Here is a 24724-nt window from a genome sequence, read left to right as displayed (position 1 = left end):
ACAGGAATTCAGTAATGTGGCAGGATACAAAATCAATGTACAGAAATCAGCTGCTTTCTTACACACTAAAAATGAAACTACAGAAAGGGCAATTAGAGAATAAATTCCATTTACTCTAGCACCAAGAACCATAAGATACCTGGGAATAAACCTAACAAAAGAGGCAAAGGTTCTGTACTTGAGGAACTACAGCACACTCAGGAAAAACTTGAAGAAGACACAAAAAGATGGAAAAACATTCCATGCTCATGGATTGGAAGAATAAACATTGTTAAAATGTCTATGTTGCCCAGAGCAATCTATACTTTCAATGCCATCCCGATCAAAATTCCACCAGCATTTTTCAAAGTGCTGGAACAAATAATCCTAAAATTTATATGGAACCAGAAAAGACCCGGAATTGCTAAGGAAATGTTGAAAAAGAAAAACAAAGCTGGGGGCATCACGTTGCCTGATTTCAAGCTTTACTACAAAGCTGTGATCACCAAGACAGCATGGTACTGGCACAAAAACAGACATGTAGACCAGTGGAACAGAGTAGAGAGCCCAGATATGGACCTGCAAGTCTATGGCCAAATAATCTTCGAGAAAGCAGGAAAAAATATCCAGTGGAAAAAAGACAGCCTCTTCAATAAATGGTGCTGCAAAAACTGGAGAGCTATGTATAGAAGAATGAAACTCTACCATTCTCTTATACCATACACAAAGATAAGCTCAAAATCGATAAGGGATCTCAATGTGAGGCAGGAATATATTGAAATCCTAGAAGAGAACATAGGCAATAACCTCTTTGACATTGGCCACAGCAACTTCTTTCAAGACATGTCTCCAAAGGCAATGGAACCACAGCGAAAATAAACTTTCGGGACTTCATCAAGATCAAAAGCTTCTGCACAGCAAAGGAAACAGTCAACGAAACAAAGAGCCAACCCACACAAGGGGAGAAGTTACTCAAAAATGACAGTACAGACAAAGGGCTGATATCCAAGATCTATAAAGGACTCCTCAAACTCAACATCCACAAAACAGATAATTACAGCAAAAAAATAGGCAGAAGACATGAACAGACACTTCATTTGTATGAAGACATACAAATGGCTAACAGACACATGGAAAAATGTTCATCATCATTAGCCATCAGGGAAATTCAAATCAAAACCACTCTGAGATACCACTTTAACACCAGTTAGAATGGCCATAAGTAGCAAGACAGGAAACAGCAAGTGTGGAGAGGATGTGGAGAAAGGGGAACCCTCTAACACTGTTGGTGGGAATGCAAGTTGGTGCAGCCACTTTGGAATACAGTGTGGAGATTCCTTAAGAAATTAAAAATAGAGCTTCCCTATGACCCTGCAATTGCACTACTGGGTATTTACCCCAAAGATACAGATGTAGTGAAAAGAAGGGCCATCTGTATTCCAATGTTCATAGCAGCAATGGCCAGAATTGCCAAACTGTGGAAAGAGCCAAGATACCCTTCAACGGATGAATGGATAAAGAAGATATGGTCCATATATACAATGGAGTATTATGCCTCCATCAGAAAGGATGAATACCCAACTTTTATCAACATGGACAGGACTGGAGGAGATTATGCTGAGTGAAATAAGTCAAGGAGAGAAAGTCAATTACATGGTTTCACTTATTTGTGGAGCATAAGGAATAACATGGAAGACATTAGGGGAAAGGAAAGGAAAAATGAATTGGGGTAAATCGGGGGGGAGATGAACCATGAGAGGGTGTGGACTCTGAGAAACAAACTGAGGGTTTTGAATGGAGGTGTGGGGTGTTAGGTGAATCTGGTGTTGGGTGCTAAGGAGGGCACGTATTGCATGGAGCACGGGGTGTGGTGTTATAAACAGTGAATCTTGGAACACTAAAAAAAAAGTCCCATATCCCCAAACATAAAATATTTTCTCAAATATTCTGAAGTTAGGTGATTAGGGTGGAATTTTATTTTTTAATTTTCCAAATCAACAGATGTTATTTTTAACATTAAGTTTGGTTATGAGAATACAGATGTATACACTAGGACCATAAAGCAGTGATGAGCATTTGCATTTTAGGGCAATAATTAACTCTTCAGTCCTTTTACCTTGATAAAAAGTGTTAGGAGTATAGGAATGCAAATTAATTTTTGAGATTACTTTAAAACTTTCGTTCTTTCCTTGCTTAAAGCCTCCTGATGAAGACAGTATGTCTCCTAAGTCTCATCAACCTTTGTGCAAATGCAAGTTTTACAGAAATTAATGGAGGTGAGTAACAGCTAACAGTTTGACTTTCTTAATACCTTTAATCAATTACCCTGGTCAAATCTCTCACTGTAGGCTTTGGCTATCTTTTTAATGCAGGGAGGTGTATTGTGTTGTTTTGATTTTTAAAGGTATTATACAGTTGCTTAAATAAGCAAATAAAAATGTTCCCCAAATGATTGAAATTTGTTAATTTATTTTTCTAAAGTTTGTACATTTACATATATCATATACATATTTTAGATCCTTTGCTATTTTGCATGACTTCTATTACATAAAATCCACTTAAATCCAATAGATTTTGTTGTTGTAAAACAACAAATTATCCCCAACTTATAAAAACACAGGAACAGTTATATTCATAAACATTTACACAATAGAGAAAAGTACTGTGTATATGTCACAGGTTCTATACACATCAGGTGACTCACTTGTCTACATGGTTTAGGTTTACTTCAACAACAGTGAAATGGGGTAATATTTATATACAACTATTTTAATAAAAAATAAAGCAATTGTAAAATGTAAACTTAATTTTCAAAATATTCTCTAAACACTTTAACAATACCCACATAAATTACTGTTCCATTAAAAAGATGACCACCATAAATGCCATAATTTTCTAGGAGATGGCATTTCTTCAGTCTGGTGGGTGATAATAAGGAACAGGTTTCCAGTACAGAATTCAGTCTCACTAGCTTACCTAGGTCTGCTAATGCTGACAGACTGGCCACTGAAAAGGAGTAGTCTGCTCTTTTGTCACTACCTTCACAGTTTGCAGGGAGATAATGGCACCAGGACTGCAGTCAAACTGCAATGATTGGTGGAGAAAACTTTGAAGATAAAGGAATGTTCCACACTGCCAATTATTCTGAATCACAGCAAATATAACTCAGTTACTAGGCTGGAAAAGTTAGAAGCTTGTTCTATATTAAAGGATACATACTACCTACCACCCTTCTACCCGTCCTACAGTAATCAAGGCTGACAGTATTGGTTCTCCACTTGTATAAATTTCTGTTCTAGAAACGGGCTCCTAAAACCTGAGGTAAAAGAGAATGCAGGGAGGCATTTAGGCCTTTATCCAACAGCTCTCATCTGAACTGAGCAGAAATGTGAAGCAATAAGCTTAGTGTTTCTTGACCCTTCGCACAGAACTGAAACATCCATTTCCAGAAATCTGGGTGCAAAGGCAAGATATCATCCCTCCCTGGTTAGAGTTCAATGTGCCAGTTTGTTTCTTGCAAAGGCAAAATATATGGTCTTGGCTTCAGGTAGAGAATTTTTAAAATACCTTTGTCATGTGTCACAACCAGTGACTCAGTCACTCTGAGTGGATATCTTTCCTTGGCAGGGTCAACCTCTTAGAACAGCTTGATTCCCAAAGCTGGGGAAATAGCACTGAAATCCAGGATGTGCTTGCTGCTCAGTAGAAGCCCTAGTGGAGTGGGAGGCCAGAAGAGAAGCTCCGCTTTGCACAGAGAATATATTATCATCCTCTGTAGTGCCCCAGTATTCAGGGGTCAGAGCAAGGAGCCTCAGACCTACAGTACTGTCCTTAACTGAGCTTTCTGAATAGGATTCTCCTGGGAGTGTCTAACGTCTTATCTATACAAGCTCACAGGGAAATGGCAAGTGAAACACCAAATTTCTCTCCACTAACCAACATTTTCAGGAATTGAAGAGAAGGTGCTTTTAATAACACAATTAGTGAGAGTTTAGCTCTTTACCCTGCAAAGGAAAATACATTTTAGCTAAGTTTCTTTTCATCTCCATCTTCACTGTCATTGCTTAACTGTTCGGCATACTTCAATCTGAGCTTCTCACCAGTACAGCTCAAAAGGGAGTGTGTACAATTCACATCAATGCTCCTATGGTAAGTACTTTGTTGCTGCTCCATTTATGTTCTTATCTCAAAGGAATGATCTCCAGGGCAAGCAGCAATGCCACCCTGGAAAATAGTGAACATCAATCAGCCTTCTGGAACGTTCCCGTGCTACTGCGGGGTGTTGGGAGACCTCCTGCTTGTGAATTACAAGAAAGATTTCAATTTGGTAGATGTGATTCGTATGTCCTCACGTATTTGTTAAAAATCCAATGCTTCTCAAAGTCAGACACTAGAGCTCAAACTCCTCCCTAGCCCTTAGAAAACATTCCTGTGATGCAGCTTCCACCCACTCCAGTTCAACACCTCATTTACACTCTGGTCCTTTGTGTTTTAAGTTTCCATAACTTAAAACATTCATTATGTGCACATGTGTGCAAGTGTATGTACACATGTGAGAGGCCCAGATGTGTAAGACTTTCCCCTTACACACCTAAGGGGACAGTAAACTGGTTCTGAATCTCTCAGGAGCAGAGAACTGACCACATGTATATCTACCTTAAATGGAAGGCAACCAGCTCACACACTTCCCCTAACAAGCCCCCTAACTTCAATTTGGTCTAATTAGTCTCATTCCTATAGCTTAAAAAAGTATTCTAACAGCATTAAAAATCAATGTGCATATATACTCTCTATACAGTGAATATTATTATCCACACCAAATGGTTATCTGGCTTTATAACCTACATGGCTTTGTATTAAAAGTCCAAGCATTTCAAATGATTAAGGCCCAAAATGAAACTTTATTTTTGCTACTCCTTTTGTATATACTTTCTGAATCAAATGGATGCTTTTGCAAATCACTATAATTTTTAGAAAGAAACACACTCTTGCAGAACAAAGACCCTGCTGATAAGTCACAGAGCCAGTTCACTGCACGTCAAGAACAAATTAGGAAATATATTTGCAAAAATAGTTTGAGACTGTAGAATTAATAAAAACTCCAATGTAACTACCAACACACTACTGCGGACTGGAGCTGAAGATTAGTCTCCCACCCCACAACTCCAATTCTCTGAACCAGATGCAAAGAATAGGAGACAGTATGTTTAAAAATATACTGCACTCAATCACTCACTCAAACATACTCAGTTGCGGCTTTAAATACACCAAACATGCTGGTTAATACACATTTAATCTCTAATTATCTATTTACACACTGTAAGATAAGCAGTAAGCTCAAACAACTAAGGCCAGTGGCTCTTCTTTGGGGAGAGGCAGGAAGAGACCTAAGTATAAAAATATTAAATAAAGTTTTAACCTGGTCCATAGCCTGCCCTAAAATTCTTTTACTTGTGATACTAGATGCTAATTTGTACAACTGCAAACCTAGAATATAGTACCTGATCTTGGGAAGCCCTGATACACTTGAACATTGTAATATTTCTTTAAAGTAAAGAGGGTAAGGAGGTGGTGCTAGAAGAGTGGTTTGAACTACTGTAAAACAGACACAGGCACAAAAATGATATGGTGGGCACTTACTCAATTCTTCTGAAAGCTCGATTTTTCTGGACCAATTACAACAATAAAGAACGTGTGCTTTAAAGCATCACATTTTGTAATAAGCCCAAAACTGTCAGTTTGATTTTATGGTTAAGTGCTCGGAATACTGAAGTTGTTAAGACTGCAGAGGATGCCTGTTTTTTTTCTCTTCTGTATATCGCAAATTGTAATGAGCTATCCCATTAGTATTGTACACAGTACACTGAAATAGTTTCACAAAGTTAGTTCAGAGTCATTTTTGCCCTGGTGATTCAAAGATCTTAGATGAAATTTTTAAACATACAATCTTATTAAAAATCTAATCAAAATATCATTTTAAGTTTAATAAAACAGTACCACTATATATACTTTTAATAACTGTATTATATAATCAATCCTATGAGGTTTTTACTTGCTTTTCATATCACACTGGTTATTAAAGATAAAAATAAATTTGATATACATATACCATATACTGATATACAGTCTACACATTGATACATATACATATACATACATACAACTATAAATACCCACAATACAACATTGGCAGGTGACAGCATTTTCTTTGATGTCTGATGTACTAACTCTATGAATATTCTCCAAAAGCCTGCAAAACTACAGATACACATATAAATTACAAAGAATGAGCTGGGGAGATTTAAGGAAACTGTATATACAATTACTTAACTTGCAATATTTTCTTGCTGTTGCATTCAAGTTAACAAACTATCATGCAGATTCAAGTATGTACTGACATTCTCTCTATGAAGATATTCTCTTTGCATGCAATGGGTATTATTGTCTTAAGCAGAATGTTGCCCACTTGGGTTTTGGATACTACAGGTACAAAAGGAGAATGACAATGGCTTTGGACTTTAGTCCCCCTTTTAACAGTGAGACACTGAAAAGGAATCTGAGAGGACAAAGCACCTCCCTATCACTTGTTGGGATTATTTTGTAGTGAACTACTGACCTGTAAGGTCCTCTATGTGACTTGATAGTGTAAGATGTCAAAAGGCTGATGGAAATACCTGTTGACCTGAGGCCAACTAGTAGCCTGACCTGGCCTGGGAGAAGAGACAGCAAGAAAGCTTTCAAGCAAGGTAGACCCAGAGACTCATCTGCCTGCAAGGCTGACTGATCTTTTGTCAGAGTATCTTAGATGCTGAGAAAAGCAGATGCTATTTAAACCCAAAGTCACACTATTATTCATTAACTAAACTCTACTTTTAATAAGTCCTAGGATGCCACTTTGGTTCTTTGCTTAACAGTGTTACTGTTACAACTGGAAAAAATTATCATTCGAAAAGTGAAGAGATTGTTCGCTGCTAAAATTAAGGAAGGTAGCTACCAATGTGCTGAAAACTTGACTAGGTCCATGAGCTAAGGTATCGAAACTTGGATCTACAACGCTCTGAAACTCCTTGTGAATTCTGGCTTAAAAAAGCCTAACTGATGACTACAAGGAAAGATGCCAAAGGAATTCAAACTCTAAGAACAACTAACTATACTCAAGAAAGTCTTGATAGTAAGACAACTTCCAAAAGGTAAAGTTTCTTTCCATTGTCTATGATTAGGGATAAAGGCAGAGCAGAATTAAAGCTCATACCAAATCAGGCCCTGCCTTACCTAAGAACAGATTTTCAAGCTCTTTACATCAGAAGGAGTAGCAGGCTAGGGCCAGCAGAAAACTCTCCTTCACTGCTGGTTATATAAATTCTTCTGCAACCTCAGAAGTTCTGTGGTTTGGCCACAGGGTGAAATACAAACTCTAGAGACCACCTCTAGCTTGGCCTTAGAAAGCCAGCCAATTTTGCTCTTCCAGAATTAATTCCCTCATACTGCTCTTGACTAGGACACAGTCCTCATCTTCTGAATTAGGATAACAGAGAAGCCTAGAGGGTCTTACACACTTGCTTTCTACCTTCTTTACCTAAGATCAATAGGAACTACAGTTCTACCAGAGGAGTCTCCTACATATTGGTTTTACATGTGATTAATTAAAATACATGAAGTATTGCTTGGTTTACTTAGGCGTTGCTAAGAGTTACCAAAGTGTTTCTAAAAAACTCATTTCAAACAATGGCTATAGCCTGGCAATAAAATGAAGAGTCTGCATGCTAGTAGTTAAGTTTGATTGCTAACAATGGATTTCTGACATCTCTTGAAAGGTCAACATGCGAGGTGGGGGAACAAATCTTGAAAACACTCAAAAGATTTTATACATGGGCCACTTCTATGGTCAGTTTTGCAACAAGACCAAGGTGTTCTGATGGCTATCAAGATTTTCTGTACAAAAAATAATATTAAGTGTATTTATGTGAAGGAGAATAATGATTTATCACATGGAGAGAAATCCCAAGGCTCCTGGTGCTGAGGTATGGGTGAGGAGTGGGGATGGGAAGACGGGGAGTACCTTCAAAAGGAAAGGAGGAGAAGAGGTCCCCTGTACTGTGAACAAGGCAGCAGGCTTGGGATAGCTGTGAAAGGAAATGTCTTCAGTTTCTTCTGACTAGATAACACACGAAAGAAATGATCATGAAGGAAATTGTGGTTGGCATGGGCAAGATTCAGAATCTAGTCAGATCAGGGGCCCTTTCCTCCTATTGGATACACTCTTGGCCTGTTAGGTGCACTGACAACAGATTGGGCAGAGGTATCCTCAACGCATCCCTGCAGATGGGCAACATCATGCCAGGGCAATCTGGGATCCTGGCTAACAGAAAAACCTTTTGCAGTTATTTTTAAAGAGAAACTATGCAAACATAGTATTCGGCAGCTTCCAAGTGTCCTTCTCATTCATTTATCTATTAGCATATACAGTAGTTCCTGTGGCTAACATTAGTGAATCATACACTAGGCATAATGCTGTAGTGGTGCTGATGCCAACTGAGCATTTCAGAACTACTCTAAATGTCAGAAACACTGCAGCAAAGTACCATCATTTCATGTCTATTATATACTGTAAGTAAAATACACAGAGACATTCTATATACACAGACACAGTCACACTGTGGACAAACACATTCAAGCCAATCAGGGATGTTTATTTTTCTTTAGTTATTGAAGCTCAGAGATGATATAGTCTAGGTATTTCTCTCTGCTTGGTATGAATATCTAGGCAGAAAACAGACAGGCTAATTATTCAGATTTAAGGAAGAAAGATGATTCCCTTGTGGAAATCTTGGATTTGGTCAGAAGCTACAGACATGAATCAGGTACTCAGGGCCATATTGGTAACTACCTTGTTTGTTTTATGGTTCTGAAACATAAATTTAGTCATTGCCTTTATGTAAACAAGATAGAGGGTTAGAGTGAGTTTTTCAAAGGTGTGGCAAAATATTTATCACAAAGCAAGCAGCTACAACCATAGCATGGGGTTTCTCTTTTCTGGGCACTAGCAAATATGGGCATTTATAGAGGTAAAGGAAATAAATGTTAATAAATAATGCTGGCATACCAGAACAATATGCCACTAGAAACCACCACGGTTTAATAGCAGATTTTCTCTAATTTACCAAAACCATGATATTCATGCAGAGTCCCTGATTCTTTGGTCATAGTACCTTTAACTAATAAACTGAGTAGAACTAGAGCATATATGTATGGGAAGGAAAAGAGTATTCAAAGTGATTCCAATAGATCTGAAGTCATGGAGATTATAGCTTTCAGGATCACAAAGTTTCAGGATTTCAAAATCAGAAACTTCTAACTCATAGAGGGCTCATTGATGATAAATCCTAAACTGCAAAGGGACCATCACTAGAACATACTCATTACTATAAGGTTAATAGAACTATTTTGCGTAGGTAGAAAATAATGATTTAAAATAAAGTCCTTATTTTTAGGAAAAAGTTCAATAGTAGCAGAGTGAATTGGCTATCAAAAAGACTGAGATAAGAATAAAGTAAGTAACCTTGCATAGGCAACCAGTAGATTCTTCAGTTTTCCAACCACAATTCATTCAATTTATTACTTTCAGATTTATTTTAAAGAATCAGTATTCATTGCATTGCTGAACTGCAGCTACTTTTTCCTGTCTTATTTTGTCTTGATTAAAAAAAGAATAAAAGGGGTCCCATTTGCAACATTATTTTGTTAGGAAGACCCCAGTATTTTATAAACAGGAAATAACACCATGACCGAATAACCTAATTCCTGAATGACAGGGTATTGATGATAGAGATGATTCTGGATTCCTAGTCTAGACCCTGGGAGTGAGATAACAATTTCCTACACACCAACCACATGCCTACTACTACAGATCCCCAAGAGTCGATTATTGCCACTACCCTTTAGGAAACAAAATGAACTTGGTGTTGTCTTTCCACAACCTTCAATGGCAAAAGATTTCACTCCCTCTTTCCTCCTTTGGCTGAAATGTAATCAACACTTCAAGGAAGCTAATGCACTTCTTAGGTTCTCCAAGTCCTCTGACCTTTACACTTCCTATCCCTGCTTTCAGCAGGGTCACAACTCAACAGTAAGTGTGAAGATGTATGCACACCTGCATCACAGTGGAACATCTTGAGTCCCAGAACTGTAATTCTTAACTGAATTTCTGTGAGTGCTCAATTTCACCTCTGTGACTGAGCAAGATTTCACATATAAAGGCTTATATGAACTCTGGCTAGAATTTGCTAACTTCCAAGTTCGTCCAGTTAAATGTTTCACAATGAATTAAATTTTTAACCTTCAAAAAGTGTAATAGCTGATTCAAGAATACATAAAATGACTGAGCAGAGGGCAAATAAGAAAAAAACCAAAGGAAAAGTGACACACAATTAATTCTGAAATCATGATCCCCTCCCCCTCACGAAAAAGGTGCATTAGTCATCAAGTAGCAAAAAAATCATCAAAGCGAAGAAATTAAGAGCAAAGAGACAATCAGAACAGAAACTAACAAAACTATACAATAGAAAAGGTTACTAATGCACCGTTTAGTCACAGACTGTTTAAAAATATATTCACGGGTTTACCAGAAAGATCTTGAAAAACTCTATTTTGCTCCATGACCAGTACTTCCTGGTCACATATGGATTCTAAGTAACTTTTTGCTTAATGCTTGGTGTTTCAGGTCGGTGATCTTTCCTCTCTGACACGTTACGCTTAACCTTGGCTGTGACTGGGGATGAATCCGGATTCAGTGAAGGACTTGAATGTGACTTCTTCAGTCCTGCAGCCTCACTTTCATTGTTACTCAGGAGCTCCTTGCCTCCTTCTTTTAGAATGCTGACATAAATTTCATAACGGGTTTTCTGGAGGGAAAGTCAGAGAAGAATGGTAGTTAGTATACTGTTCATAAATGCATGGAAGAATCGTGCTTCTTCAACATCCAGGCGCAAGAATGGTAGAAGCTTGAGGAGCTATGACCTCTGGTTGTGGGCAATTAGATGGCTCCTATGGTACAGTCACCTGAGCTTCCCTCAAATGACCAAGGCCCCTTCACTTGAACCTAGCTTGGATATGGTTGTTTACTCCCTTTCCTACCCCCTGTAATTCCACAAAGATTCAACTTGAGGAATCAGTCTATGATGAATCTACTTTCCAGTTCCCTACAAGATCACAACACTTTCTAGAAGCTGCTCTGGGTTTCCCACCATTGCTTTTCTGTTAGAATTACCAATTTCTCAGAGTACTGTAGTTTCTCAAAAAATTTCAAATTCTATTCTGATACTTTCCTCATACTATGAAATTTTTTCATCATCAATTATTTCCTTAGTATCTATTATGTTTTAAACAGCTCCTTGATTATATCCCTGTGTATCTTTGTCTAAAAATAACTGACAAGCACACTGCAGAGATTTTTTTTTTCTCTAACCCTAACTGGTATTTGTTGTTTATTTGTTTTTATCTGGGTCACTACAGAATATATGTATATATATCTTGCAAATTACAGATGGGCCTCAGATTCTTGATTTGACAGATTCTAGTCAAAATAAGCCTTTCACCGTACTGCTTTGACATATGAAGCATTTATAGAAAGCATAAAGTGTTTTTTATTTTTAAACAAAATGAAGTGTCAGTTGTAATTATCCCAACAAAGGCAGGCAGATTCTCTGACTATAAATATTTTAAGGATTTTCCAAGTTAGACTGAGATTTTAAGTTAATAATTATGATGTTGAAGTTATTGGAAGTTACTCTTTCAGTTGTTTTGTTCAAAAGTGGGAAAAAGCGGCTAGTAATTAAGCTTGCTCTGGGTCTGGTCAGTATCTATGTGGAGATGCCAAGTTTTGCTTGATAATGATAATGACATTTACGTGAAGTGCTCATATGCTAATTTCAGGTCATTAATACAATAATCATGTACCTAACCAGTACATTACTTTCCCTATTTTACAGTAAAGGAGATAGAGGCAGTGAGAAGTCCAAAGTCAGAGTTTGCAAAGAAGCTGGGATTTAAAGTCAGGAAATCTGACTCCAGAACCCACTGTCTTAAGATGTATCTCCTCACTGGATATGAAAATATATGCATGTATATTTTAGGATGACTACTCTTATAGATACTGTTTGTTTAGTCAATTAAAAGGCATTCTCAGTCCCCCCATTCCTGTGTCCTCCCACTACAAAGGTTCCTCCCACTGTAAAACATGAATACTTTTCCAGCCCCTCTTTTTTTTTTTAATTAACATATAATGTATTATTTGCTTCAGGGGTACAGGTCTGTGAATCATCAGTCTTACACAATTCACAGCACTTACCATAGCACATACCCTCCTCAATGTCCACAACCCAGCCACCCTATCCCTACCCCACCCCACCCCCCCCAGCAACCCTCAGTTTGAGATTAAGAGATTAAGAGTCTCTTAGGGTTTGTCTCCCTCCCTAGTCCCATCTTGTTTCATTTTTTTCCCTCTCTGCCCCCCACGGCCCCCTGCCCTGCCTCTCAAATTCCTCATATCAGAGAGATCATATGATAATTGTCTTTCTCTGACTGACTTATTTCGCTTGGCATAATACTCTCTAGTTCCATCCATATCATTGCAAATGGCAAGATTTCATTTTTTGATGGCTGTACAGTATTCCATATACCACTTCCTTTTGATCCATTCATCTGTTGATGGACATCTAGGTTCTTTCCATAGTTTGGTTATTGTGGACATTGCTGCTATAAACATTTGGGTGCACGTGCCCCTTTGGATCACCACACTTGTATCTTTAGGGTAAATACCCAGTAGTGTGATTGCTGGGTCATAGGGTTAGCTCTATTTTCTACTTTTTGAGGAACCTCCATACTGTTTTCCAGAGTGGCTACACCAGCTTGCATTCCCATCAATAGTAGGAGGGTTCCCTTTTCTCCGCATCCTCACCAACATTTGTCATTTTCCAGCCCCTCTTGCGGCTATGATGGGTCATGTGATAGTCTTGCCAATGAGATGTAAGGAGAAATCTATTGGGGAGCTTCTGGGAAAGTGATTTTGCTTTCTGATAAAGGGGCCAGGCTTTAGAGGAGAAATTACTGGTACAAGCCCTCTTTCACTTCTATTTCTTCCTTGACATGGATATGACTGGTTGAACTGCAGGCCATGACATAGTCAGGGCCGCAGGCAGAAAGACAAAAAGACCAGATGCTAACTTCAAGAAAAATGGAAAGACAGAAAAAGTGGGTTCTTTATGATACAATGAGCTGGATCCAACTCTAAGATTCCCTACTATCTCTGAATATCTTGTTAGTATGAATAATAAATATTCGTAGGGTTTAAGCCACTGTTCATCAGGCACTGTCAAATGTAGCTGAAAGCATTACTAATGACATACATTCCAATTTTAATCAAGTAATAACGTAAAATAACAAAATACTAAGCTTATCTCATAGTAATCAAAGGGCTTAGTAAGGGCATTTCCTAATAAAAAATGTCATGTCATCAACATTACACATTAGTCAATGCATCAGTAAAATCAGGGGACTGAACTAGACAATATCCAAAGGGTATACTAGTTCTAAAGTCCTATTCATTCTAAAAATTAATTATTTTAATCTGTCTCTACACTGCCTTGGTGGCAAGATTGAAGTACAGGAAGAACTACTCTCAGTATGAACCACCTTTAGTAAAATGATCCAAAGACAGCTTAAATAGATTCAGAACGCCAGCATAAGTATTTCATGAAGCTGGGGCACTTATACAATAAAAGGGGTAGGAAAGAAAAATTCTTGAGATGACTTGAAAGGAGACAAAAGGAAGGTGATAGGGTGAATTTCCTATTTGTCTTTGAAGAAACTGATACTATTGGGAAAATTCACCTGAAAAATACCATTTCAAACACTCATTCTATAGCTTTAGCTACAAAGCTATTGTCTCAAATAAATTACATCAGTATGTCAGTCAACAAACAAAAGGAATAGCACTGAAGAGTGGAAGCACATTAGTCATCAGATGAAAAGAAAAGACAAAGCAAAGCAAAGAATGAAAGGGGACCAGAAAGTGAAGTGTTCAGTTGTTGTTAAGAGAACTAAGGAAAAGGAAACCGATGGGTGTTTATAAACTTCCAAATGGCTGTACTCTGTTTCTGTGTTAAAGAGGTTTATAGGGAAAGAGGCTACTAAACCCAGTGATGGAGCTTTGCTTTTCAGCCTTCTCTAAAATTAAACTAAATGCATCTTCAAAATATTTTAGGACATCTTTAATCTTAGAAGTATTGGTTTCAGTCATATTCTTCTGAGATTATAGATTCATCTAAATATGTAAATCTCTATCTTTGAGGCTTAGGGCTAAGAACAGATTTTCTCTGAGTAAAAAACAGCTCTGTGTGAAGCCCCGAAGAGCAATGGAAATGAGAATAACTTTAAAAAGTCTCTTCTTCGGGCACCTGGGTAGCTCAGTCATCTAAGCATCTGCCTGCCTTCAGCTCAGGCCTGGGATCAAGCCCCATATTGGGCTCCCTGTTTGGTGGAAACCTCCTTTACCCTCTCCCTCTCCCATTCCCCCAGCTCTGTTCTTTGGCTCTCCCTATTTCCATGTCAAATAAATAAATAAAATCTTAAAAAATATCTTAAAAATTAAAAAAAATCTTAAAAAAAAAAAGAAAAAGTCTCTTCTCCAGTGAAGGAAAAATAAAATAAGATAAAAACAGAGAGGGAGGCAAACCATAAGAGACTCTTTGTCTTTTTAAAGATTATTTATTTATTTGAGAGACAGAATAGGGGAAGGGGCAAAGGAGAGAGAATCCTGAAGCAGTCTCCCCACTGAATGCAGAGCCTGATGTGGGGCTGGATCCCAGAACTCCAAGATTGTGACTTGAGCTGAAATCAAGAGTCAGCTGCTTACCTGACTGAGCCACCCAAGAACCCCAAGGACTCTTAACTACAGGGAACAAATTGAGGGTTGCTGGAGGGCAGGTGTAATGGGGTAATGGGCATTAAGGAAGGCATGCAACTGATGAATCACTAAATTCTACTCCTGCAACTAATAATACACTATATGTTAACTAAATTAAATTTAAATAAAATTTTTTTTTAAAAAGTCTTTTTATTGATATCTCCTTTTACTCTCCTTTTTTCTGGGTGAGAATATCATCTCTCTTCCTAACTATACAACCATGTGGTATCTTTGGAAGGTTTTATTTCCTTTCTTTCTTTTGGAGAAGACATGATTCTTATCTCTTTTTCTAAAACCAACTGTGAAATTTAAGTCTGAAGTTAAAGCTCAGGACTATCCTGAGCTCACTCCCCTCTCAAAACCACATAAACACATAAAGGGTACAAATACACATACTCTGAGAAAGATCTAAAAACTAGCACAACTCTTCAGAGCTTAAGATAGGAAGAAAAAGCCACACAGAGAAGGTCAGTATGGGTAGAGATATGGTCAGGAACTAAAGCCCTGACATGGTGGCCCACAAGTGGCAGGACTATTAAGGAATGGAGGGTCCCCCCCGCCCCGAGAATTGTGGGATTTAGCCCCTACATTGTGCACTTCCCCCTGGAGGTGCACACTGGGAAGATGAACCCCTATAACATCTGGCTTTGAAAATCAAGTGAATCTTAACTCTGGGAGAGTCAGAAATGGAGACTCCACTCTTAAAGGGCCTATGCACAATATCATTTGCTCTGAGACCCAGCACAGAAGCAGCAGTTTAGCTTTATACACTAGAAAGCACTTGAGCTATACACAAAGGACATTTATTGAATAATTTTAGGGCATGTGCCAGAGGTTCAAAGATTTACAGGAACTTTCTCTAGGAATGGAAGTGTGGGCAGGTGCCATTTTTCTTGTCCTCCTTTAGCCTAGCAGGCCTGGTTGGCAGGTGTCAGTTCTGACATTCTCCATCTACCTTGCTAGCCTCTTGCCCCACCCTGTCCAATCTTCCTTCCCTGGCAGGTGATCCTCCAAAGCAGCTTTCCATAACCCCTGCAATACCTGGCAGGTTGCATCAGCCAAGATCAGTGCCCCTCGAAAGCAACTACTGGTCCAGGGAGGGGGGCCAGCCCTGCCTACCAAAACCCCTGCAATGGTCACTTAAGCCTTGTAGCCAGCCACACCAGTGCTATTTCCACCCCCAGTACGTTTGTAACTGGGGGTCACACCAGGCCTCACAGCAAGCTGCAACGGGCTATCCCCACCCACCAGCATGCCTATAGCAGCTGCAGCTGGACCTCTCAGCCAGTCCTACACACCAGTATATCTGCAGTAGTCATGACCCACATTGCAGCCAGCATAGAAAGGGGCTACCTCCACCTATGAGTACTCTTAAAGCGGTGTGGCCCAGCCACAACAGGAGAGCACATGCAGCCCACATAGGGGACACCCCTAGAGTGCCTGGTTGTGGCGATCAGGGAGAAATGCTGGTCCCCACGGGATACCTTCTATATAAGGCCACAATTCCCAAGGCCAGGAAACGTAACTGACCTACCTAAAACATAGAAATAAACACAGTGAGTAGACAGACTAAAGAGACAGAGGAATATGCTCCAAATGAAAGAACAAGATAAAACCTCAGAAAAAGAACTAAATGAAATGAAGAAAAGCAATCTACCTGATAAAAATGCTCATCAGACTTGGGAGAAGTGGATGAACTCAGTGAGATCCTCAACTAAGAGATGGGAAATACTGAAAAGAAACAAATCAAACTGAAGAGTACAGTAACAGAAATGAAAAATATGCTACAGGGAATGAATAGTAGGTTAGAAGACACAGAAGAATGGATCAGAGATCTAGAAGACAAGGTAATGGAAATAATCTAAACTGTACAGCAAAAAGAAAAAAGAACTTAAAATGAGGATAAGTTAAGCGATCTCTGGGACAGTATCAAATGTACCAACCTTCACATTATAAGGGCCCCAGAAGGAGAGGAGATAAAGCGGCAGAAAACTTATTTGAAGAAATAATAGCTGAAAACTTCCTTTACATGGGGAAGGAAACAAACATCTAAGTCCAGGAGGAGAAAAGAGATCCAAACATGATGAACTGAAAGAGGTCCACACCAAGACATACAATAATTAAAATGTCAAAAATTAAAGATAAAAAGGGATCTTTAAAGTAACAAGACAAAAGCAACTAGTTACATACTAGGGAACACCCATATGACTCTCACCTGACTTTTCATCAGAACCTAGTGGGCCAGGATGACTTGCAACATGAGCAACTATTATCATGTCTGGTTTAAACCATGATTCCCTTCCTGGGGCTAGGCATATTGACCTCTTTAATGAAAATCACAGTTCTGTTAGCAAGAAAGAAGGCCCCACTAGGGAAGCAGCAACAGTGACTACACAATACCATATACCAATTCTTTGGCCAACATTTACCATTTGAACGTGATCATAACTATTTTTTCTCTAAACTGGTACATCAGATAGTTTAAAAGCAATTTACAAATACACTTCCTGTTGATACTCCACTTGGCTTATACACCAGCTTTAGCTTAGCTTTTTAAAATTTATTTTTAAAGTATAGCTGACATACAATATTAGTTTCAGTTGAACAACATAACAATTTGATACTTATATATATTACTAAATGCTCACTGTGATTTGGTATTGTTAACATCTGTCACCAAAGTTACATCATCTTATTGACTATATTCCCTCTGTTGTACTTTATATCCTAATGACTTATGATTTTAAAACTTGTTTGTACCTCCTAATCCCCTTCACCTATTTCACCCATCCCTGCACCCCTTATCCATCATGCAACCACCAGTTTTTCTCTGTATTTAGGACTCTTTTTCTGTTCTGTTTGTTCTTTTGTTTTGCTTCTTAAATTCCACATAAAAGTGATGGTGTCTCTGACTTATTTAACTTAACATAATACCCTCTAGGTCCATCAATATTGTCACAAATGGCAAGATCTCAATCTTTTTTTATGGCCGAATAATATTCCATTGTATACATCTTCTTTATCCACTCATCAGTTAGTGGGCACTTAGGTTGCTTCCACACCTTGATTATTGTAAATAATGCTCCAATAAACATAGGGGTGCATATATCTTCAAATAATGCTTTTGTTTTCTTAGGAAACTCCATACTGTTTTCCATAGTGGCTGTACCAGTTTTCATTCCCATTAGCCAGCAGTATAGGAGGGTTCCCTTTTCTCTACATCCTCACCAATACCTGTTATTTCTCGTCTTTTTGATACTAGCTATTCTGACTGATGTGTAGGTAATACCTCTTTGTGGTTTCTATTTGTATTTCCCTGATGATTAATGATGTGGAACACTTTCATGTGTCCATTGGCCATGTATATGTCTTCTTTGGAAAAATGTCTATTCAGGTCTTCTGCCCACTGTTTAACAGAAAAAAATTGTGTGTGTGTGTGTGTGTGTGTTAAGTTGTATGTGTTCTTACATATTTTGGACTTTAACCACTTATTGGGTATATCATTTGCAAATATCTTCTCCCATTCTTTTCATTTTGTTGATTTCCTTTGCTGTGCAAAAGCTTTTTATTTCGGTAAAGGTATTTTTGCTTTAGTTTCCCTTGCCTGAGTAAACATATTGAAAAATGTTGCTAAGTCCTGTGTTTTCTTTTGGGAACTTTATGAGTTCAGTTATTACATTTAGGTTTTCATTTTGTATACAGTGTAAGAAACTGGTCCAGATTCATTCTTTTGTATGTACTTGTCCAGTTTTCCCAAATTCATTTATTGAAAAGATTGTCTTTTCCCCATTGTATACTCTTGCCTCCTTTGTTGAAGATTAATTGATCATGCAAGCGTGGATTTATTTATGGGCTCTCTATTCTCTTCATTGATCTATGTGTCTATTTTGTGTCAGTACCACACTATTTTGCTTACTACACCTTTGTAGTAAGCTGGGAAATCTGGGACTGTAATAACTGAAATCTGGAACTGTAATACCTCCAAGCTTTGTTATTTCTCAAGATTGCTTTGGCCATTTGGGGTCTTTTCTGGTACCATATAAAATTTTATTATTATTTGTTCTAGTCCTGTGAAAAATGTTGTTGGTATTCCAGTAAGGAATTCATTGTATCTGTAGACTGCATTGGGCAATACAGACATTTTAACAATTCTTTAACAATTCTTCGAATCCATGAGCATTCCATATCTTATTGTGTCAATTTCTTTCATAAATGTCTTATAGCTTTCAGAGTACAGATCTTTCCTGTCCTTGGTTAAATTTATTCTTAGTTATTTTATATTAGTCTTTTTGATGTAATTGCAACTGGGAGGTTTTTTGTTTTTTTTTTTAATTCTCTTTCTGGTAAACACAACGGATTTTTTGTATATTAATTTTGTACCCAAAACTTTACTGAATTCATTTACTGGATCCAGTATTGTTTCAGTAGAGTCTTTATGGTTTTCTATATATAGTATCATGTCATCTGCAAATAGTGACAGTTTCACTTCTTTTTTACCAACTTAGAAGCCTTTTGTTTCTTTTCTTTGTCTGACTGATGTAGTTAGAACTTCTGTGTAGAAAAATGTGGCAAGACTTAGAATCCTTGTCTTGTTCCTGATCTTAGAGGAAAAGGTTTCAGTTTCTCACCACTGAGTATCATGTCAGGTGTGCATTTGTCATATATGGTCTTTATTAAGTTGAAGTATATTTCCTACATATCTACTTTGTTTCAAGTTTTTATCATGAATGGATGTTAAAATAAGTTAGAGCATGTCATCTCTGCTCAAAATTCTTCAGTGGTTTCTCATTCTTAGAAATCCTTCCCAACCTCAAATCCTTAAAATGGCCTAGAAATTGCAGTGCCTACTCTTACTGCTGTTCACTGCTTTATTTTTCTCCTTAGTACTTCTATCAGACTTAAATTTTACTTATAAAAAATTCTCTTTCTCTTTCTCTTGATAATACTAGAATGTAATCACATGAGATAAGGCCCTTGCTTTTTGCACAGAGAAAACACTGAATAAATGTTGAATGTATGAATGGAAAGAGGGAACAAACATGAAAAAATAAAATTTCTCAATAAAACTTCATATATTTTGAACTCTCAATATGGAAAATCATAGAAAATTAAAATAACACATATATAAACACAGAAGTAGATGCCTGATGAAGTCCTAAGTCAGTGACCCATAGGACACCTTAAATCTTCAGTGTTCTACCATTCCCATGTTTTCCAGAACAACACGGAGGGCTGACCCTGTGGAGCAATACTGAGGCACATGAGCCTCTACTCATCAAAGACTTGTTCATATTCTTCCCATGTCCATATCTACTTGACCACGCTCATCGTGATGACATGCAGGGCAAACCCGCACAGTGCAATGACAGGCAGGCTGCTGTGCTGAAAACACGGGTTCCCTTGGGGTGCCTGGGTGGCTCAGTCTCTTAAGCATCTGACTCTTGATTTCAGCTCAAGTCATGATCTCAGGGCTGTGGGACTGAGTCTTGCTTGGGGCTCACACGGAGTGTGAAGCCTGCTTGAGACTCTCTCTCTCTCCCTTTGCCCCTCCCCACCAGCTTGTGCACACATGTGCCCTCTCTTTAAAAATAAATAAAATTTAAAAACTAAAAACAGAACAAAACAGGGGTTCTCTCTATCTGCAGAGAAAGAAAAGTAGTTTATATCATATTTTTGAGGTTCCTAAAACATAGACATATTTCTGAGCATCTCATATAGCAGTAAATGAAGACCCAATTTCTACTAACCACTTTGAGCTTAAAATAAATTAAGAAATGGGATCACTGTACACAGACTATGGTGGTTCTTTATTTGGATAGTTACTAGATCTCATTTTGACATGAAGAGGAACTTCTACATTTACCTTCCAACAAAAGCATCCTTTATAAAGATAAGAATTTTTCAATGGTATTCATATCTGCATTTCTCTGCCTGATCATCCCTACATGTAACTTACATATAATGTATCAGGATCACATTTACTCTTGGGTAAATACTTCAATACTAACTGAAGAAACTGGACTCCCTGGGTCTGAGTGTAGTAGCCTTGTCACTATTAATACAGGAAGGAATCTGCTATTGATAGTAAACAAATAATAACAATATTAAAATATTATACCTTTGCTCTGACAATAATGTTCATAACCAGATGGTTAACAAAGGGAAGAAGAAACAACAAAAAAATAAATGTGTTAGTTAATATAATTTCATGCCACAAAGTAATCACTACTTAAGAATTAACGTAATTAACATACTCCAGGTAGGGCAAGTTAAAATTGATATGGAATATAAAAAATGAGTGAAAAGTATTATGGTCTTGAGGTCAGGTGGCCTGATGCTGACACTGCCAGTGTAAGTATGGCATTTGTTTATTTCCTAAATTGTTATTCACTCTTTGTTATGTAGCACTTTCAGGTATGTTTCTTTCATTAAGAAGGCCAAAGAAAATTTGAGAATAAGATGTACCTCAGGGACAGTTTGCTGCCTTTGGCCAAGTTATTAAAAATTTTGTCTTAGGGGCGCCTGGGTGGCTCAGTGGGTTAAAGCCTCTGCCTTCGGCTCAGGTCATGATCCCAGGGTCCTGGGATCCAGCCCTGCAATGGGCTCTCTGCTCAGCAGGGAGCCTGCTTCCCTTCCTCTCTCTGCCTGCCTCTCTGCCTGCTTGTGATCTCTGTCTGTCAAATAAATAAATTAAAAAAATCTTTAAAAAAAAATTTTTGTCTTAGTCTCTGTTGATTCATTCTCAGATCAATTCTAGAAAATTTGGTAGTTGTATGCTTAGCTTCCTTCATTAGGAATTCTCCAACAGTGTGAATAGATTTGTAGCAGTGTAACTGTGTAATCTTATGCCACTACCAAAACAATTTGAGATGGGATTTTACCAAATCCAAGTCCAATAGTTACTCCCTACAGAAAAGTGTCAAAACATTGTTTTGGTGGCTTTATCCATTCAGCAAGATTTCTCCTTTAATTTCATTTTAAGATTTGCTATTTTCATGAAGCCTTCTGTGACCATCAAGAGCCAAAGAAAATTAAAATGATAAAAGGCTTCTTTTTCTGCTAAAATAAAATTCCTTCTTCAGTCTGTAATCTCCTGACTACATTTTTGTTTTGCCATATTTGCTTATTAAAAAGTTGGTCCTTAATTACCCTTAACAGTGCTTCTCAATATGTAAAAAAATATATCCCTTTTCACTAGCAGCAATGCCTGCTAGGGAGGAATGGAAAACCCCATGTCTAAGGCAAGCAAGGTATTGTTTAGGTTGAATGTTACTACCTACTAAAAGAAACAAAAACAAAACCAGAAAAAGGAAAAAAAACCAACAAACAACCTAACTATTGGTATTATTTGAAAAGAAGTTTAATCACATCCACATATAAATATACATGCATCTGACTGAATAGTTTCTTTTCTCGAGCCCTGCATACCATTTATTTCAGCTAACAGTATACTATCTCTTTTTGATTTCTGATATGTGAATACAATAGTAACACCTTGAATAAAAATAACATTGTGCAGACAATTTTAATTTGGTATTGCCATTTGCATTCAGACCTTACTGCTCTAGCAATCAAATCCTGAATACATTTCCTCCTGACATTTCCTTTTCTCATGCAGGAAGGGTAAAAGGTCATTTTGAAATGAAATGAGAAGAAACCAATAATGTCATGTACAGAGTAAAAAGCTTTTGTTCTTAGATTTCTACACTGGGAAACAAACAAACTAAAAAATAAAAAGAAGCAATCAATACAGGAAGGAAGTCTTGAAGTAACTGCTTATTCAAATAAAGACTGTTCGTCTCCATTTTGCATTGTATGGAATGGTGGCAGAATTGATTTGTAGACTTTCTCCTTGACAAGCTGGCTCATCTACCACTACCTAGTAAGTTAAAGAAGCAATTACATTCAAAGCAGCTTTCTGGAAGTTCTTACCTAAAAGCTATGCTAGGATTTACATTTTTTTAAAAAAGATTTTATTTATTATTTATTTGACAGACAGAGATCACAAGCAGGCAGAGAGGCAGGCAGAGAGAGAGGAAGGGAAGCAGGCTCGTTGCTAAGCAGAGAGCCCAATGCGGGGCTTAATCCCAGGACCCTGGGATCATGACCTTAGTTGAAGGCTGAGGCTTTAACCCACTGAGCCACCCACATGCCCCTTAGGATTTACATTTTTAAAAAGAAAATTTTAAAGGAATTTTTTCCCCTTATGCTACTCCCATATTAGGCTTCTGCATGCAGTGGTAACCCACTGCCTAAATATAGCAAATATATACATTTTTTTTAAGGTTTTATTTATTTATTTGACAGAGAGAGACACAGCGAGGAGTGGGAAAGGAAGAAGCAGGCTTCCTGCTGACCAGGGAGCCCAATGCAGGGCTCGATCCCAGGATCCTGGGATCAGGACCTGAGCAGAAGGCAGACACTTAATGACTGAGCCACCCAAGCACCCTGCAAATATATACATTTCAATCTGTATATTTGTATTCGCGGCTTTCTGGGAAAATCTGAGGAAATGTGAATTTCATTTTTTCATTTCAGCCTACCTCTCAGCTCTATCACTCTTTAAATAAACTTTGTGGCTTCTATTTTAAACACTTTAAAATGGGTGGCTCAGAGGGTTGGGCCTCTGTATTTGGTTCAGGTCATGATCTCAGGGTCCTGGGATCTAGCCCAGAATTGGGTTCTCTGCTCAGTGGGAAGCCTCCCCCCCGCCCCCCCCCCACCTCCTGCCTGCCGCCTGCCTCTCTGCCTACTTGTGATCTCTGTCTGCCAAATAAATAAAATCAAACAAAACAAAACAACACAACTTTTAAAAGCTTGCTTTTGTATAATAATATAAGAGAAGGGATCAAAATGCTCTACTATATATAAAAAGGACTGGATTTGTAGAGAGCTTTACTGTTTCCATTCTTTTGCCCTTGGCCTTCCCAACCCAAATATTCCTATGGCATTTGGTCTTTGCCAGGTGGCAACTCAACCCTACTTCACTGCCCCTGAACAGCTCTTCTGTGGGCCTTTTAGAGAGAAAGGAGAACTGAATGGCCATCAGTGGACCTGGCCCCCCACCCAACAAATCCGGGTCCTGCTACTGCTCTCCTCAGGGCCTGCCTGGCTGCCAGCACTGGGGAGGCAGATCCCCTGCAGTGCTTTTTATTTGTGTGGTAAACTTCTCCATCTTTGTGGAAAAGGAAAAGATTTGGGTTGTTAAGGAGAATATTCCTGATTCCTGGTAAGAAATAATTTTTAAAACACTGCTACCTCTCTCATTCTTTAACTTTGTTTTCTTAGCTCTAAAAACCCTTTCTATAAACCCAGTCTGTATTAGTATACAGACTTCTATCTCTTTAAAAAAATTAAACTCAAGATTTTTAATTTAAAATCCGCAAAGTACGCATTTTGCATTTTGCTTTCTCGGTGGAAAATTTCAAGAAATGAATTGTTTGGTTCCAACCCACCAAAGCGGCAATCCTACAGAGAGCTGGCATCCACAAGGCTTCTGGCTCTGGAACTCCAGTTATGCCTATTCCCAATGGCCCCACACAGTTTGGCCTTGTGTGAGGGTTTTGACAGCAGCCAAGGATAAAGTTAACTATAAAAGAAAATTCATTCTGGATTAATAAGATTAAAAAGTTTGTTATCAAAAAAATGGAAAGGATACTGTCCTTTAAAACAGAGGGATATGAAGTCAAGTTTCTACATACCCAAGCTAAGTAATTTGAGCTAGAGAAATACTACTTATCTGGACAAATGACTAAATTTAACTCTTGTGGAGTAGAAGTTTGT

The 24724-nt window shown here is 38.0% G+C and overlaps 1 protein-coding gene across 1 annotated transcript in view; it reads right to left on the bottom strand.

The window, feature by feature from the left end:
• Positions 1-9587: 9587 nt before the first annotated feature.
• Positions 9588-24724, bottom strand: part of PSD3 (pleckstrin and Sec7 domain containing 3) — a 536900-nt gene continuing 521763 nt past the window's right edge. The window contains exon 16 of the mRNA XM_080796195.1: positions 9588-10880. Coding sequence (XP_080652321.1) covers positions 10665-10880 — 216 coding nt within the window. The 3' untranslated portion in view covers positions 9588-10664. The remainder of the gene's footprint in view (positions 10881-24724) is intronic.

Source organism: Martes martes (assembly GCF_963455335.1).
Source record: "Martes martes genome assembly, chromosome: 2".
NCBI lineage: Eukaryota > Metazoa > Chordata > Mammalia > Carnivora > Mustelidae > Martes > Martes martes.
This window is presented reverse-complemented; position numbering and strand designations above follow the sequence as displayed.